General features: G+C 36.2%; 5 protein-coding genes and 1 non-coding gene across 10 annotated transcripts; 5 read left to right on the top strand and 1 right to left on the bottom strand.

Annotated features, from left to right (window-relative positions):
- The first annotated feature begins 1,205 nt into the window (after positions 1-1,205).
- Positions 1,206-4,233, top strand: CYP90D1 (cytochrome P450, family 90, subfamily D, polypeptide 1). 2 transcript variants are annotated; one of them, NM_112223.3, is made up of 7 exons: positions 1,206-1,546; positions 1,629-1,953; positions 2,250-2,660; positions 2,927-3,016; positions 3,094-3,279; positions 3,365-3,486; positions 3,712-4,233. In NM_112223.3, the coding sequence occupies exons 1-7, from the start codon at positions 1,290-1,292 to the stop codon at positions 3,794-3,796; spliced, it is 1,476 nt and encodes a 491-aa protein (NP_566462.1). In that variant the 5' UTR covers positions 1,206-1,289; the 3' UTR covers positions 3,797-4,233. The 2 variants fall into 2 exon arrangements, with proteins under 2 accessions (NP_566462.1, NP_001327080.1); NM_001338068.1 differs by having other exon boundaries at positions 3,365-4,233.
- Positions 4,234-5,160: 927 nt separating this feature from the next.
- Positions 5,161-5,351, top strand: MIR823. The gene has a single exon (NR_141589.1). It is a non-coding gene; the product is annotated as a microRNA ath-MIR823 precursor (primary transcript).
- PRA8 (PRA1 (Prenylated rab acceptor) family protein) lies at positions 5,326-7,147 on the top strand. The gene has a single exon (NM_112222.4). It carries the CDS (start codon positions 6,358-6,360, stop codon positions 6,922-6,924), a length of 567 nt encoding a protein of 188 aa, NP_566461.1. The 5' UTR covers positions 5,326-6,357; the 3' UTR covers positions 6,925-7,147.
- A 1,147-nt stretch (positions 7,148-8,294) lies between these two features.
- Positions 8,295-11,498, top strand: PRA1.F4 (prenylated RAB acceptor 1.F4). The gene is made up of 10 exons (NM_112221.2): positions 8,295-9,721; positions 9,830-9,892; positions 9,971-10,052; positions 10,141-10,215; positions 10,303-10,375; positions 10,466-10,508; positions 10,666-10,781; positions 10,894-10,963; positions 11,032-11,114; positions 11,237-11,498. Exon 1 carries the CDS (start codon positions 8,568-8,570, stop codon positions 9,132-9,134), a length of 567 nt encoding a protein of 188 aa, NP_187984.1. The 5' UTR covers positions 8,295-8,567; the 3' UTR covers positions 9,135-9,721; positions 9,830-9,892; positions 9,971-10,052; positions 10,141-10,215; positions 10,303-10,375; positions 10,466-10,508; positions 10,666-10,781; positions 10,894-10,963; positions 11,032-11,114; positions 11,237-11,498.
- AT3G13700 (RNA-binding (RRM/RBD/RNP motifs) family protein) lies at positions 8,389-11,498 on the top strand (the record flags this gene model as incomplete). 2 transcript variants are annotated; one of them, NM_001125150.1, is made up of 10 exons in its annotated part: positions 8,389-9,721; positions 9,830-9,892; positions 9,971-10,052; positions 10,141-10,215; positions 10,303-10,375; positions 10,466-10,508; positions 10,666-10,781; positions 10,894-10,963; positions 11,032-11,114; positions 11,237-11,498. In NM_001125150.1, exons 1-10 carry the CDS (start codon positions 9,494-9,496, stop codon positions 11,265-11,267), a joined length of 864 nt encoding a protein of 287 aa, NP_001118622.1. In that variant the 5' UTR covers positions 8,389-9,493. The 2 variants fall into 2 exon arrangements, with proteins under 2 accessions (NP_001118622.1, NP_187983.1); NM_112220.2 differs by lacking the exon at positions 11,237-11,498 and having other exon boundaries at positions 8,389-9,775; positions 11,032-11,118.
- Positions 11,499-11,705: 207 nt separating this feature from the next.
- On the bottom strand, positions 11,706-16,503 carry AT3G13690 (kinase with adenine nucleotide alpha hydrolases-like domain-containing protein). Of its 3 annotated transcripts, none has more exons than NM_112219.4 (10): positions 16,161-16,503; positions 15,020-15,814; positions 14,752-14,918; positions 14,560-14,654; positions 13,374-14,416; positions 13,078-13,238; positions 12,904-12,980; positions 12,670-12,817; positions 12,448-12,597; positions 11,706-12,348 (listed from the first exon to the last, which is right to left on the bottom strand). In NM_112219.4, exons 2-10 carry the CDS (start codon positions 15,204-15,206, stop codon positions 12,115-12,117), a joined length of 2,262 nt encoding a protein of 753 aa, NP_187982.1. In that variant the 5' UTR covers positions 15,207-15,814; positions 16,161-16,503; the 3' UTR covers positions 11,706-12,114. The 3 variants fall into 3 exon arrangements, with proteins under 3 accessions (NP_187982.1, NP_001327819.1, NP_001327820.1); NM_001338066.1 differs by lacking the exon at positions 16,161-16,503 and adding an exon at positions 16,051-16,147 and having other exon boundaries at positions 11,876-12,348; NM_001338067.1 differs by lacking the exon at positions 16,161-16,503 and having other exon boundaries at positions 15,020-15,957.
- Between the last annotated feature and the right edge of the window lie 96 nt (positions 16,504-16,599).

Genomic DNA, 16,599 nt, shown 5'->3' with positions numbered 1-16,599 from the left:
AAAATAGAACAAAATACATTTTGGCTAACTAATTTCTGTTCTCATACCAACCAAATCAAAAGCAAACCATATTTTTTCAAAGTCCCAAGAAACCGTTCTGATCCGCGTACGTATATATAGTATCGTAGCCATTAATTACTACACTATATATTGTTGTAGATATCTAATTATACCGAATTTCAAAAGGTCATTTGATTCGACGACATCTAAAATAGAATAATCAACTGATTTTCACAAGTCACAACTATAGCTACGTATTGGCATGTGTACACACATTTGTATACAAGTACATGTCTTCTCATGCATATCTTTACATGATATATATGGGCATGCATGTATCCTGTATAATCATGACAAAAATGTGTAAATATATGTGAAATAAGAAAGGTGGCCTAATGGAATTTCGCACGAAGGCGCACCCAAAATACCCCACAAGCCAAAAGACACTTAGCACACTTTTCTTCGATATATTATTTGTCTATTTTCTATACCAAAATTTCCTTATACAACCTTACCTCTTCAATTAGTTAGACTTTTTGAACAAAATAATTGATATATGTTTGGCTCAAATAATCGATATACTAGTGCCAGTTTGATCAAATAATGGATAATGATAAATAGTTTCTAATTTTCTATATTGTTATTTTCCCTTTTTTTTGTTATGTTAGAAATCATATAATAATAAATACCTATTTATTAAGTTACATTATTAGTTTAATTAATATTTATTAAGGTTAATATAACAATACTAAATTATAGTATTTTTAGTTAATGCATTAATACTGAGAAAAATGAAATTTGAAAAATTAGAAATTATATTTTGAAATTTTGTTAAATTTATCATAAAATTTAAGATTGAATGAAAAATATACTTTTAACAGGAAAAAAAACATACAAATTTTTAAAAATTAAAACATAGAAATGTCAAAAGATATTGATGAGATACCTTGTATCTCACCAATGGAGGCAAAATTTTAGACAAATTTCTCAAACTAAATTGAACTAAAATAAGGATATCATATTTGGTGAGATACCTTATGGTCTTATGGAGAAGCTCTAACAAAGTAACAATAAAAACTTTTTTAGATATAAGATTTATATCAAAAAATCTAAGATAAAATAAAATAAGTACCAGCCACATGATTTGTTGCCACACCGCACCATGATTAAAGTTATATAAAGAGATACCAAGACAGATTCAAAGTGAAAGAAAGTCCCAAAAACAAAAAACCAATTTTAAAAAACACAAACCCATTCGTGCGTCTCTGGCTAATTAAGTTAAAACACTAATGGACACTTCTTCTTCACTTTTGTTCTTCTCCTTCTTCTTCTTTATCATCATCGTCATCTTCAACAAGATCAACGGTCTCAGATCATCCCCAGCTTCAAAGAAAAAACTTAATGATCATCATGTTACATCCCAGAGTCACGGACCAAAGTTTCCACACGGAAGCTTGGGATGGCCCGTCATCGGTGAAACCATCGAGTTCGTCTCTTCTGCTTACTCAGACCGTCCTGAGAGTTTCATGGACAAGCGTCGTCTCATGTAACAACTCTTATCCCTCTTTCTATACGTGTTCCTTAATCTAAAACTAATAAATTAAATATACGTGTTTATGTATGTAAAGGTATGGGAGAGTGTTTAAGTCGCATATTTTTGGAACGGCGACGATCGTGTCGACGGATGCTGAAGTGAACAGAGCCGTTTTACAGAGCGACTCGACAGCTTTCGTGCCGTTTTACCCAAAAACGGTAAGGGAGCTAATGGGAAAATCGTCGATACTTCTTATCAACGGGAGTTTACATAGACGGTTCCATGGATTAGTCGGTTCTTTCTTAAAGTCGCCACTTCTCAAAGCTCAAATCGTTAGAGACATGCACAAGTTTTTGTCGGAATCCATGGATCTATGGTCCGAGGACCAACCTGTGCTCCTCCAAGACGTCTCCAAGACTGTCAGTATACTTATCCCTTAATTTAATATTTTCTTACAAAAGTTCTAAATAATCCAATAATCCCTTTTATATATGAGTTAAAGCATTGATTAAGAAATTAAAAGGGACAATCATAATAATGTTACCATAGAAATATTAATCTATTTTATAGAACATGGTTACAATGATTACATTTGATATAATGATTACAAATATTCTCTTTCTAATTTGTTTAACAAATACTAATCATTACCCTTTCAGTTTTTTTTTTCCTTCCTGGCATTTAATAATTTAATTTATTTTATTTTAACTGGTAGGTTGCATTCAAAGTACTTGCCAAGGCATTGATAAGTGTAGAGAAAGGAGAAGATTTAGAAGAGCTAAAGAGAGAGTTTGAAAATTTCATATCAGGACTCATGTCATTACCAATTAACTTCCCTGGAACGCAACTCCATAGATCTCTCCAAGCTAAGAAGAATATGGTGAAGCAAGTTGAAAGAATCATAGAAGGCAAAATTAGGAAAACAAAGAACAAGGAGGAAGATGATGTTATTGCAAAGGATGTTGTGGATGTGTTGCTTAAGGACTCAAGTGAACATTTAACTCACAATTTGATTGCTAACAATATGATCGACATGATGATCCCTGGCCACGATTCTGTCCCTGTCCTCATTACCCTTGCCGTCAAATTCCTCTCTGATTCTCCTGCTGCCCTCAATCTCCTAACGGTAATTAATTAACTTTAAACCATAATCAAGTGATAATAGTATAGTAGTCAATTAGTAGCTACATATCGATTTGTATCATATGGTTTTTGTTGCCATTATATATTGTAGATGACTATAAATTCCGATTAATTAGTATGAAAATTGTGTAAAAATCAGCCATTCAAATAAATTAGTGATAAGCTGATATTACCTCGTGGCTTTATATGATTGGCCACTAAAAATCTATAAGCTAATCTTACTTTATGAATTTCTTTTTTTTTCATTAGGAAGAAAACATGAAGCTGAAAAGTTTGAAGGAATTGACAGGAGAGCCACTATATTGGAATGACTACTTGTCGTTACCTTTTACACAAAAGGTATATAATTTCTTCTTTTCCCTATTCATTAGTTAATACTCAACAAGGTGATTAATTAAATTTTTAATTATCATCAGGTGATTACAGAGACACTGAGAATGGGAAATGTTATAATTGGAGTGATGAGAAAGGCGATGAAAGATGTTGAAATAAAAGGATATGTGATACCAAAAGGATGGTGTTTCTTGGCCTATCTCAGATCAGTTCATCTTGATAAGCTTTATTATGAGTCTCCCTACAAATTTAATCCCTGGAGATGGCAAGTACGTAAGATCACCAAAATATATTTAACATATAATCTTTTACTTAATACGAATTATATATTTAATTCATTTCTTCACAAAATAGGAAAGGGACATGAACACGAGTAGTTTCAGTCCTTTTGGAGGTGGTCAGAGATTGTGCCCTGGTCTCGATTTGGCTCGTCTTGAAACTTCAGTTTTTCTTCACCATCTTGTCACTCGCTTCAGGTAACTATCAGTTACATGGATACAAAATTATTTAATATTTGTTGTAATCTTTAAATTTCAAAACAAACAAGAGGGTGTGGTAATTAGTGCTCTACACTTTAGACAAAATGGTACGTTCGGACCAAATAAATCTAAATGTCTAATCTCTTTTTGACAAGTTGGACTTAACTCTTAAACGATATACAGAGACTTATTTGAAAATATGTTGGTGATTATGATATGCAGATGGATAGCAGAAGAAGACACAATCATAAACTTCCCAACGGTGCATATGAAGAACAAATTACCCATTTGGATCAAAAGAATATAAATCATTTTTCTTAAGTGAAAAATGGAGAATCAGTTTTGCATTATCAAACTCTAAAAGGTTAAAGAAGTCACACGAGTGTTTTGTAAGTGGGAAGTGAAAAAGATAGTGAGACAGCAAAAGGTAAGAAAAAAAGAGAACATGATGGAGTTTGGAGACAAAAAATGATTCACACGTGTGGAAGACGATAGCACACATGCCAACTATTTTGTCGTATTCCTTCACAAGGCAAATAAGGACAGAATCACAAAACCTTTTTGTTGACCGTATATATATATATATATATATATTTTTTTTTTGAAGTACAAAGGTGTATGATAATTATGCATATGATATAGAATCCTAATTTTCATGACTATTTCCTCTCTCTCTTTTTTTTTTTTAAATGTTAAGGACGACTATTCCTCTTCGTATATTAAATTATTAACTAAGAAAATCATTACAGAAAAGTTATAATTCTGGTTCAATCATTTATATATTTCCAAAAGAATGGTCTAATAAAGATATTATGATAGTCTACATCTATTTCAAGCAATTTTACAGTTTTTTTGCTAAATATGTTAATATCATTAATAATGAAGTTGTGGCGTTACAAAGAAAACCAGTACAAAAGCAACTTTGGCAAAAAAAGTAAAAACAAAGCTACAATAGATTTAGGAAATTTTTGAAGACATTAACGGATCCAGAGAAGCATTAGCTTACGCCAACGCTTCCTAAGCAATTTTACAGTTACTAGTTATTTTTTTAATTTTTAACTGGGTGATGGTTTTCTCTTTTCTGAATAGTCTCTAATAGTTTTAGATGTAATAATGAATGATTAAGCAAAGTCATATTATTTCTCCTCCACTTATATGATATGATGTAATTAACATAACAACCCACTGAAATTGATTTAAACAACGTGACAAGACAAGAAAGTTGTGTTGTTTCAACTGAACATCACTAACAACCAGATCTAACCACTAATTGTACTATATTACATTTTTCTCACTATTGTAACTACGAGTTGTTTATGTTAACACAATAGCCTTTAGAATTGATTTGGATAAGAGGGCTTCACTTTTAAGAGATCCATCCGTTAAGCCTGTTAAAGGCCCAAAAGTTGCATAATAGAAAAGCCTATATATTGGCAAAGACGGGCAACTGTTTAGGCAAATAGGTATTTCTTATGTTATCGCCGCCGTTGAGCCTTTTCTTGTTTTTATTCCCTATTTTGAGTTTTTCAAGACCTTGATTTTCATTTATTGTTAGTTATTTCTCGTTTGGCTGATGATAAGTCCAGCCCGAAATTCCGTTGTTATAGCTTTTTTTTGGTGAAGTTTGCATGGCCATGGAGAACACTAACTTTTTTTTTCATGTAAGTAGACAATTTCAGAGATACTAATCCAAGAGATGGCGGATACGTTTTACAATCACGAATCTTGTATGATCACTAACCATTGGAACAATAAGAGTATATAATGAGTATATCACCATTTAGTTCTAGTGGGTGGTGATCATATAAGATTGGTAATGGTAACAGTGAAACATATCCCCCATCTATTGGGATTAATTAGTCTCCCTGAACAGTCGTGAGAGAACCTTTGTTTGCTGCGGCAGACACTAGAGACTGTTGGAAGACCTTGAGATATACAAAAATGTAGAATTATTTTGAAAATAGGTGATGTGGATCTGGTACTACTTGATTTACATATATGTATTTGCTTCTCTGCTTACTTGTAACGAAAGCTACATTATATAATATACCTTTGATTTAAGCAATCTTGTTGAATAGGTTTCTCTGGTTCTTATGGAGAAAAACTTAAGATTTTTGTAATCCATCATACATTTTGGTATAGTTTTGATCTTATATGTATTGTGCTTTGACACAAGCTAACTATTTTCTTGTTTCACAGAGCGGGATCAATTCTAAAGCAGCCATGAGTCTGGCTCGCTAAAGAAGCCTATCGATGTGGATCGTCCAATGGAGAGAGAGCATGTGACATGAAACCTTCGTTGTATTGGGCCAATATCTTTTGTAATTGGGCTGACTAAAAATCATGATAAAGTCCGAGGGAGACTATAAATAATTTACTCATTGTTCCTGCCGACATTACACGTGGCGAAAGAGTAGTTATATGCCAGAGAGACTCCTCTAAAATGGGGTCACGTGTAGCCTGTATCGACTATTCAATAATGCCACTCTCGCTCGGTGACACCGTGTCTCTTACTTTATCATTAGTCTTTCAAATTAACTATATAGTCCTTCAACATGTAGTAATTCATCTACTTATAAATTGCTGTTACCCAAATCTCGAGTATCTAAAACTTATACTTTTCAGACATTGACCAAGTAGTGAATCAAATCCTCACGTTACACTATATTGTAATCTTTTTAAAACACGATCTAATTAAATTTTGTTTTATTTCATAAACATAGATTAGTTTAGAAAACGCCATATGCAAATGTGTATCACCTAATTCTTGGGACCTTTCAGAATTCATATATACACATAACAAACAGTCTTTTCATTTACTTTCTCTATTCAATCTCACACGCGCTAAACCATAACCCGATATTACTAATGACGAACTACGGTGCGATTCCGACGTCGTCTCATGCATCTCCGTTGGTGGATGTCGAGTCTCTCTCACGCGCTAAACACCGTATCAAAGCCGGGCTAGCCACGCGCCGTGCTTGGAGAGTGATGTTCGATTTCCACTCCATGGGACTGCCTCACGGTGTCTCCGATGCGTTCACAAGAATCAAGACCAATCTTGCTTACTTCCGTATGAACTACGCAATCGTTGTCTTGATCGTTATCTTCTTCAGCTTGATCTGGCATCCGACATCGCTCATCGTCTTCACCGTCTTGGTCGTTGTTTGGATCTTTCTGTATTTTCTCCGTGATGAGCCTATCAAGCTGTTCCGGTTTCAGATCGATGATCGGACGGTCTTGATTGTTTTATCGGTGTTAACCGTCGTTTTACTCCTGTTGACCAACGCGACGTTTAATATTGTTGGAGCGCTTGTGACCGGAGCTGTGTTGGTTTTGATCCATTCGGTGGTTAGGAAGACGGAGGATCTTTTCTTGGATGAAGAAGCGGCGACGACTGAGACTTCTGGGCTGACGTCATACCCGTCGACTTAAATCGTTTCATCTCGAAATTTGTGTATCTTTTCTATTTTTGTATATTATCTTGTTTTTTTAATTATGCGTAATCAATTTTTATTGGTGTGAGTTTGGTTTGAGACTTTCTCTCTCTCTTTTGTTTTCTGAGTTTTGAGCTCTGTCTGAAGTTTGAACAATTCTAATTTGTTATAATTTTTATTACTCCCTCTGTCCATAAAAGATAAATTTTTTAGGAAAAATATTTGTCTTACAAAGATAGAAATTTTATATTTGCAATGCAAATTTTAAAATTGTTTTCCCGTTTTACCCTTACTAAATAATTAGATAAATATTTATTATTATTTTTAAAATATATTAAGAGGTTAAAATTATGTTTATACAATATTTCTTAAAAAATGTGCAATTTCTAAAAAATTCATCTTAGTGGGACGGAGGGAGTATTTTATATTCGCAAAACTCAGGAATAATTTCTTGGAATGATTTATTAATCTGAAATATTTAAAATGATTTAATCTGAAATACATAATAAATAATCAAATTAATAAGTCAAACATTATAAATTCAAAATGGGTTGTAATGAATATTCCCTTTTTGCATTCCGTAACAAAAAAATAATCAATTTTTGTTGTAAAGTTTATTCAGGTTGGTTCACCTTCAAAGTAGGAAAAAAAGTTTGGTCTTGATTTAAGTTCTTTTTTCATTTGGGTCACACAAATGAGCAATTTGAAGCAAAAATCCTTGATATATATGCAGGCCTTATTCAAATTTCCAATGTAAAGATTTGAAGCAAAAATCCTTATATATAATTAGGTCTTTCAAAAGGCACAAATATTCTAGCCCATGTAATTCTAAACGGACGCCATTAGATATGTAAGAGCATCTTCATCAGTAGTCTTTCAATGAGATACCCAATAAAAAAAATATAATAAAAAAGGAAAAAGTAAGAGAGAAGGAAGAAAAAGTAGGAGAGAAGGAGAATTAAGTTTCTTGGAGGAGAAACTTTGAGAAACTATTCTCATTCAATTTGGACAGCTGTTATCCTATTATTAGTTTAACTATTAAATAACAATTAATATATCTGTCTTAATTAAAATATTAATATTTTAATTTTTTGAAAAACTTTCCTTACTGATGGAGATGGTCTAACAGTATTGAGCATACACATCTTTGTACGCGTCAGCTCCCTTCGCCGGCGCTTAATACCACCGCCACACTTGCCGCCAATTAGAAGCAAACCGGTTTAAAGTGGCGTATCACCAACATTACGATCTTAACTACGTCTATCGACATCATCCTCATCCCCATAATCTTATCCACTCAAGACTCAAGTACACTGGACGTGGCAGACCAAGTTTTTCTATTTAATTCTTCCAACTTCATATTCCAGGAACTCGATCGACTTTCAGACATTGACCAAATTGAATCAGATCATAACGCTACATCCTTTTATATATATATAACATCACGCTACATTATTGTAATAATATCACAAAATTTCTACGGAAAAAAACTCGGTCTAATGTTTTAACACACCATCTAATTTATTTGGTTTTATTCCATATGCAAATTCAAGAGACCTTCTTCATATATTATACACAGAGAGATAAAACAATAAATCAGAACAGTTTTACATTATTTCAATCAAGTCATCTTATTCACTAATGGCGAACAACGACGAGATTACCACGTCGTCTCATGCATCTCCGGCAGTGAATCACGAGTCTATCTCACGCGCTAAGCAACGTATCAAAGACGGACTAGCCACGCGCCGCTCCTGGAGGGTGATGTTCGATTTACACTCCACGGGACTACCTCACGGCGTCTCCGATGTTTTCTCAAGAATCAAGACAAATCTTGCTTACTTCCGTAGTAATTACGCAATCGTAATCTTGAACGTCATATTCTTCAGCTTGATTTGGCATCCGACCTCGCTCATCGTCTTTACCGGTTTGGTTTTCCTATGGATCTTCCTTTATTTTCTCCGTGATGTGCCTCTCAAGGTGTTCAGGTTTCAAATCGACGATCGTGCGGTCTTGATTGGTCTATCGGTGATTACCATCGTTCTACTTCTATTGACCAACGCGACGTTTAATATTGTTGCGGCGTTGATGGCCGGAGCTGTGTTGGTTCTGATCCATGCGGTGATTAGGAAGACGGATGATCTTTTTTTGGATGAAGAAGCGGCGACGACTGAGACTTCAGGACTGACGTCACACCCTTCGTCTTAAAACGATTGATCTCCATTTTTATGTATATTCTATTGTTTTTGATCATCTTATGTGTAATTATAGTTTATGGTGTAACCGTGTAAGTTTGGTTTGATTCTCTCTCTGTTTTTAAGTTTTGAAGTATGAACAAACTTAATAATGTCAAAGTCTTCGCTTCTTGTTTTTGGCGGGCTGCTTACTTTTATCACTTTTTGGCGCCTTATTGGGCCATTCATTAAGGCCCAATAGTATCAGCCCATAAAATTCAAAAAGGAACATATTTTTACATTTAAACAGTGTGTCTCACACTTCCATTTACACGTCAGCTCTCTTCGCCGGCGCTTAATACAACCGTCAACCTCGCCGCCGGCTAGAGGAAAATGGCGTATCACCAACCGTACGATCCTTTCTACGTCTATCAACTTCATTCTCATCCTCATCATCTTCCGCCGCAGCTGCCACTGCTCGCCGACGAACCTGGGGCGATTAACACTCTCTTTGTCTCTGGCTTGCCTAATGACGTTAAGGCTCGTGAGATCCACAATCTCTTCCGTCGTCGTCATGGATTCGAATCTTGTCAGCTCAAGTACACTGGACGCGGTGACCAGGTTTGTAAAAATCTCCAATTTCTGTTTTTTTTTATTCCCATTTTTAGAAAAGCTGTATACTTTGTGATTCTATCGATGTTTAAGCTTTCTGAAGTTACCTATCTTCAGGTTGTGGCATTTGCAACATTCACGAGTCATAGATTCGCCTTGGCTGCAATGAATGAGCTAAATGTAAGATTCACTTTGATCGAATTGTGTGACTCTATTGTTACATTGTGTTATTTGATTGTGGTGAAGCATTTCTTTTAGGGTGTGAAATTTGATCCTCAAACAGGATCAAATCTACATATAGAACTAGCTAGATCAAACTCTAGAAGAAAAGAAAGGCCAGGTATTTTCTAGACTTTACTCTCTTCTTACTATTGAGTTAGTGTGGTTGGTAAATCGATCAATGAGTAATGAACAGTCTATGTGGATAGGAAGTGGACCTTATGTTGTGATTGATAACAGAAACAAGGAAATTTCTAAGTCTCAGGATGACCAGAGTGATGAAGGTAATGTTCTGGTTACCTTGTGGACTCCTAATTATTTAAATGTATGAATGCTTTATGTTTCTGCTTGATCATTGTTGATGCATCTAGGGGATAGCGATCCAGATGAGGTGCAGGAACCTGGAAATAGCGATTCTCCAAAGGAAAACGATACTACCAAAAGGTTGAAAATGACAATTAGAAGCTTGGTTTTGTAGTTTTTTAGGTCAAAAGAAGAAGACTAATGTATTCTGATTTCTTTGCAAATTTACAGCGAAGCGGATTCTGAGCCAGATAGTAAAGCACCATCTGCTAATGTAAGTCCAAGCCAAAAATCTAATCTTTTTAACCAGTTGAGATATCTCTATTTCTCAAGTTCGTTGAAGATTAATAAAATCTTATTTGTTACTTACTGTAAGATACTTCCATATAGACTTCCTTATGGTTCAGTAGCTTACTGATAGATTTCTACAGGGGCACTTAGAGAAAGCATCTGAAGGAGGTTCTGGTGCTCGAGCTTGTTCGACCTTGTTTATAGCTAATCTAGGGCCTAATTGTACAGAAGATGAACTCAAACAACTCCTATCTAGGTAACCTTGTACAATGACTGAAACCTACAGCATTAGGGTTTGAATGTTTCTTCAAACAATCATTGGTTTTTGCCTTTCCGAAAGTCGATTGATCTGATCCATTTGCTTACAGATATCCTGGTTTCCACATTTTAAAAATCCGAGCTAGAGGCGGAATGCCGGTTGCATTTGCTGATTTTGAGGTATAAGTTGTTATACATGCTTTTGATTTTGTCTTTGTAGTCTATATACCCACTCTCACCAATTGCAGGAAATCGAGCAAGCTACTGATGCCATGAATCATCTTCAAGGGAACCTCTTATCCTCTTCAGACCGAGGCGGCATGCATATAGAGTAAGAGTAGTTTTTCTTACACTTGTTCAACAATTAGTTTAAAATTCAAATTTTGCCAGATTATTACTCTCATAGTCATTACAGCTACCCCAATGTCACACCCTGGTTTTTGGTTCTTCCAGATATGCAAGATCAAAGATGAGGAAACAGTAAAAGATTATCATAACCACAAAGCCTCACTTCTCAAATGAAGAATGTGGTGGATAATGTACCATATGCCAATGGTAGTCTCTTATGAAAACAAGATATATAGAGATCATAAGCAAATGAAAGCTGTATTTCTTATTTTAAATCTTCACTTACTATTTGTTGTCATGAAGATGAATCCTTCTATGCTGACACTGACTTAAGAGATACATATGAATATATTTATTCAAGATTTACTAATAAGATCTCCAAAATCTTATGTTGTTATGAGCACGTTGATAGAAAGAGACAATCAGATATTTGTCATGATCCAGTGAGTAAAATCCATGGAACCTCTGAACGTACTGCCCCACCAAAGTCCTCGCCATCTTTGGGCTTTTCTTGTGTGTTCAATTTTGAAATTTTTTGATAATTGGTGATGCGGATAAGTAGAAAAGATACTGAGGACCAACGCATCACTGTATTGACAGGCAAAGTCAGATTCAAACATGACTTCTCTCTCATGCACCATTATTACAATTTTGAAGACTTCCAATGTCGATGTCGTAAGGAGAAGGAAGCCCTCTCATTGTTTTGTTTTCTTCTGCAGAACAATTCTATTGACTCTCCTAAACCAATAATTCAAATTCGAAAAAAGGAGAAAAAGCCTCTCTTGTTGTTTTGTTCTTTTAATACTCCTTTACCAAAAACAATTTTAAATTCCTTGATAACATATTTAGCAACTGTTTTTGCATCTTACCCCACTATACAAACAAAAAAAGCTGTGTTGCCAGCTTTGGACCACATCACTTAAAACAGAGGACTTTACTAAATACCCTATCAACTAAACTTATCATAAAGCAAAGTAGTGTGATTAGTATTGCTTGTTATGGTTTAGTTCAAACCTCTGGCTTCTTTCCCTCTCCCTCAAAGCTAGTCTTGGCGTTTCAACAGACAGCCTTTCACTGAACCTATCCGAGCCATCATTCGTTAGCTGACCGCTGTAATGATCCGCCCAGAACCTCCCGCTTCGGTTGCCTGCCTCTGAACCTGGAGTTGATGCGTAGTTTCCATCCATTATCATATCTCCTTCCAGTATACGCAACACCTTCATTATTTACCAGAAGTTTTAGTATCATCAGAAACTTAAACTGAATGATCCTGAGACTGAGACTGAAGAGTGATTTCAAGAAGAGCTTTTGGTTACCTGAGACATGCGTGGCCTCAAATGTGGATCTCTACGTATGCACAACGAAGCTGCATGAAGCATACAAATGACCTCACTTTCTACAAAACGGTTCCCAAGCCTCGGATCGATAAGTTCATCTATCGCATATTCTTCCAGTAGAGGACGTGCCTGAGATCACAAGCCACAAAAGGAGAGTCAGTTCTGTTACTTTGCTGAAAACTAAAGATATGAAATCATTACCCATTCAGTCAGGCATTGCTGGCCTTTCGGCCTGGTGATATCAATGGCTTTGCGGCCAGTGACTAGCTCAACTAGAACAACCCCGAACGAGTAGACATCAGCTTTTTCTGTGATTTGCCCGCTTTGAGCATATTCGGGAGCTAGATAGCTGCACACCAACCAAGCAATTTCTTTTAGCAACAGACAAATTGTTAAGTTTCAGGAGCAAAATGATAGCTTTAGTAGGTGTCTCACCCGAAGGTTCCTATCACTCGTGTATCTACACCCATTTCCCCATCAGGCTGCCATCTTGCTAGACCAAAATCTCCAACCTGATGATATTATCAAAGTTGACTCAGGACGAAAAAGCATATGAAACAGTGGATATCTGCTGTTACGATGAATGAGCAAGACCATATTTATACATACCAGTGGCTCATTATCATGAGTGATGAGGATGTTGTTAGGACGCATGTCTCTGTGGACAATACAGCCAACTCTGCACTCTTCGTGAAGATACCGAAGACCTCTTGCAGCTCCAACAGCAATCTTTTGCCGTGCTGGCCATTCCAGAGTTTCCTTTTGACGACCTAGAAAAGAGCTTGATACTGAGCAAACATTTTTCACCACAAGAGCTTCAATGGAAATTTTAAGCAACATTTTTTTTTTGGATAAAATATGAATTAGTATTACCAAGGCACATGTGAATTTTAAGCAAATATTACCGTATAGATGAGAGTCAAGTGAACCATTGCAAATGTATTCATAGACCAAGAGCCGTCTGCTGTCTTCAATGCAGAAACCAATTAGCATAACGACGTTTCTGTGCTGAGCACAGCTGAGAACTTCCACTTCGGAGCAAAACTCTACATCTCCTTGAGAACTGGCCAATTTGTGTTGCTTTACTGCAACTACCTGGCCTTCTGGTAGCACACCCCGATGAACAGATCCATAACCACCCTCAGCCAAGAAGTTAGCCTGTGAAAACCCACCCGTTGCAAGCTCTAATTCAGCGTATGTAAACAGCCTTGGGGGTTTCCCAAATACTGGCGCCTTGTGCTGGCAAATTGAACAGAGAGGAGGTGGACCAGGAGGAGCACTTCGAGAGAGTGATATTGCATCTCTTACGTTTCCACTAAACTCTAAATCCATCCTTCGACTAGACGACAACCCAACTTCAACATCAAGTTTAGAGAACTTTTCAAGCAAAGCCTTTGTAGTGGATATTTGTGCCCTGTCATCATTTTTCCATAATAAGCTTTCTTCGGCCTCCTGGGATGAGTGGCGATGGGTGCCAATATATTCTGATATCCATGGCTGGAATCTCATACTCGTTGACGCTAATGATTGGTTTTCACTCTCTGTTTCAGAGCCAGAATCATCAAGACCATCATTCTCCTTGATCACCAATGCTCCATCCTTCTTCATGTATCCGTTCATTCCCAATGTGAAGAAAGGTGAAGTTCCCAGGTCGGAGCTCGACACAGATGAAGTCCCGGCTTCTGTACTTGTGAACGGTGTCCCCAGCTCAGGGCTGCTAGTAGGAGTGACAGGTAGTCCTCTATCAGCATCTAACAATCCTTTAGTGTTCTTTGAGTGTTTCTCAGATGCTGCTTCTGGTCCAGATGGTAAGGGACACTCTTTTCCAGCATCTTTCTTAGGAGATCCAACAAGGTTTAAGCGTAGAACTTTTGCCTGCGAACGCTTCATCACCACAATGTTGCATTGCAATTCATCCATACACCGTTTCTCTTCCTGCTTGAGGTGTCTGCAAAACAAACCACACAACACCAGTGTAAATTGGTGAAAGTAAATATAATTGTGTAACCCATCATTAAGAGATTTCAACTTTAAAATGTTCACAAAACTAAAGGAAAATAACAGGATATATATGAAAGTAGAGATTATTACTTGTCCATTACTACCCAGTTCGCTTGCGCTTTCTTCGACTCAGCAGCAACTGCTCCACAGGGTGATCCAGAAACAATCTTAATCTTGACATTTATCTTCAAAGCAATCACAAAGAACAACAAAAGAGCATGAGAAACATGAGATGATTTCACGAGATCATCATAGCTAAACATAGATACATAAAGAGCTAACCTTATTCGGGTCATAGACATCATGAAGCTGGAGAATCATTTGGGAACAAGTGTCAGTGAGATCACTTTTAATCTCCGGTAGTGCTTCAGAATGTGATTTCCGATGACCACTTGCACAATCCCCAGCAAACATAGGGAAACTCTTAGTGAAACCCCAAAGTTTTCGTCCTACAAATTCATCAGAAAGCAAATGAGATAAGAATCAACCACCACAACACAAGACCAGAACAAACAACTAAAGATCAACGAAACAGACGCAGGAAAAGTACCGGAGTTGTGAGAAGGGACAACAACAATAAGGGTAATGCAATCCCCAGGCTGAACAACATGAGTCAAAGCCCAAATCAAGGCAGTCTTTGGAATCTCCCTAGATGCTTTAACAGCAACAATAACCTTTTGAGCTCCATCAGATACAACAGGCTTTTCCTGTTTCCCTCGCTTCTGTAGTCGACTCATTTGAAGATACCAATACCAGAGAGAGGAGAAGAGAATGCAAGAGATTTTCTTGGACCCTCTTTTTGTTTTCTCTGTGTAATAACACAATCCTCAGAGAAATTGTACTTTGTTGGAGAGATTAAAAAGCTCACAAGATTCTGGAAGAAACAAGGATTTTAGGTTTGCATTATTTGGCCTATGCCCCCACCAAGTTGGAAATCAAGACAGGAACCAAAGACTCTCCCCTTTGATAAGTCATTCCAGTAAGACCTTTCAGATGAATACAAAACTCATAGACATGACAGGACCTCTTCTCTCTGCGATGAATCAACTGAGAGGACACAGTACACAAGCTCAAAAAGATCCTTCTTCTCACAACGGATTCAACTCCAAGATCCCAAATTCTCCCCAGAATAGGAGGAAGCAAAAGCGACCAAATAGATTCCTACCCTCTTATTTTTTTTGAATCTTCTTCCTTCATTGTGTCAAATCACTTCCAAGTCAAAGCTATAACAGCCTCTTGATTTTGGATCTGACACCAACAAACAGACAAAACAACTGTCTATGGGTTCTCTGCCTCAAGAGCAAGAGCAAGACCCAAAAGATCGCTCAAAAGCTCAAAACTTCACCTGCAATATACAAAAAGAGTAAAAATTGAATTGAAAGAGAGAAGGAGCTGAAGAAAAATCGTAATGGTGAAGATTAAAACCACGAAATCGAATAAAAAGGAATTTTCGTAGAGATTTCAACAATAAACCAATAAGAATGGCTGCTAGATTTACATTTATATATTAAATTAGTTTCGTCGCAAACTGCCAGAGAAAGAAGATTATAAAATTATTACAGAACCAAAAAAAAGATTCACCAGTTAAGCTCTCATGAATTTCACCGCCACGAAAACGATTAAACAAAACTATAGGAGTGAGACCAGACGAAGAAGAAGAACACAAACAATTGTGAAGAAAATGATATTACCAGAAGCATTGGTTTCGTCAACTTTAAAGTTGTCTGTCTTCAAGCTTCTTCTCCTTTCACATCAAAAGCACGACTTCAGAGATAAATACAAGGAGAAGAAGAAAACCGCGAAAATGTGAAAACAATCTCTCTCTTTTTCTTTTTTTAGGGTTTTTGGTTTTTCTTCTCTAGTCTACTAGTCTCTCTTTGCTTCTGTGTTGCTTTGTAGTAACAACAAAATTACCATCTTCTGGTTATTACTATTATCTGTTGTGTCTTTTCCAATGCTACTCTTCATGATTTCATAAAAAAAAAATATAGTAGAATATGTTTTGGGCCTTTTCAAATAATTAATCTTATAATAATATCTAGTTTGAACTTTTAATCCATAGTCCAACACATTTGGTTATGATACCCACCAAAGTGTTTCCTTTACATATTTTTTTTAAGCTTTGATCAG

The sequence above is a fragment of the Arabidopsis thaliana genome, chromosome 3, assembly GCF_000001735.4.
Source record: "Arabidopsis thaliana chromosome 3, partial sequence".
Taxonomy (NCBI): domain Eukaryota; kingdom Viridiplantae; phylum Streptophyta; class Magnoliopsida; order Brassicales; family Brassicaceae; genus Arabidopsis; species Arabidopsis thaliana.
This window is presented reverse-complemented; position numbering and strand designations above follow the sequence as displayed.

Excerpts from the sequence above, each read along its gene's own strand:
- CYP90D1 (NM_112223.3), top strand. The coding sequence starts at position 1,290 with ATGGACACTTCTTCTTCACTTTTGTTCTTCTCCTTCTTCTTCTTTATC. Across the intron at positions 1,954-2,249 it reads TCCAAGACGTCTCCAAGACT|GTTGCATTCAAAGTACTTGC; the intron begins GTCAGTATACTT and ends TTTAACTGGTAG. Across the intron at positions 3,280-3,364 it reads TTAATCCCTGGAGATGGCAA|GAAAGGGACATGAACACGAG; the intron begins GTACGTAAGATC and ends TTCACAAAATAG.
- PRA8 (NM_112222.4), top strand. The coding sequence starts at position 6,358 with ATGACGAACTACGGTGCGATTCCGACGTCGTCTCATGCATCTCCGTTG.
- PRA1.F4 (NM_112221.2), top strand. The coding sequence starts at position 8,568 with ATGGCGAACAACGACGAGATTACCACGTCGTCTCATGCATCTCCGGCA.
- AT3G13690 (NM_112219.4), bottom strand. The coding sequence starts at position 15,206 with ATGAGTCGACTACAGAAGCGAGGGAAACAGGAAAAGCCTGTTGTATCT. Across the intron at positions 14,655-14,751 it reads ATGTCTATGACCCGAATAAG|ATAAATGTCAAGATTAAGAT; the intron begins GTTAGCTCTTTA and ends ATTGCTTTGAAG. Across the intron at positions 12,818-12,903 it reads CGAGTGATAGGAACCTTCGG|CTATCTAGCTCCCGAATATG; the intron begins GTGAGACACCTA and ends GTTGGTGTGCAG.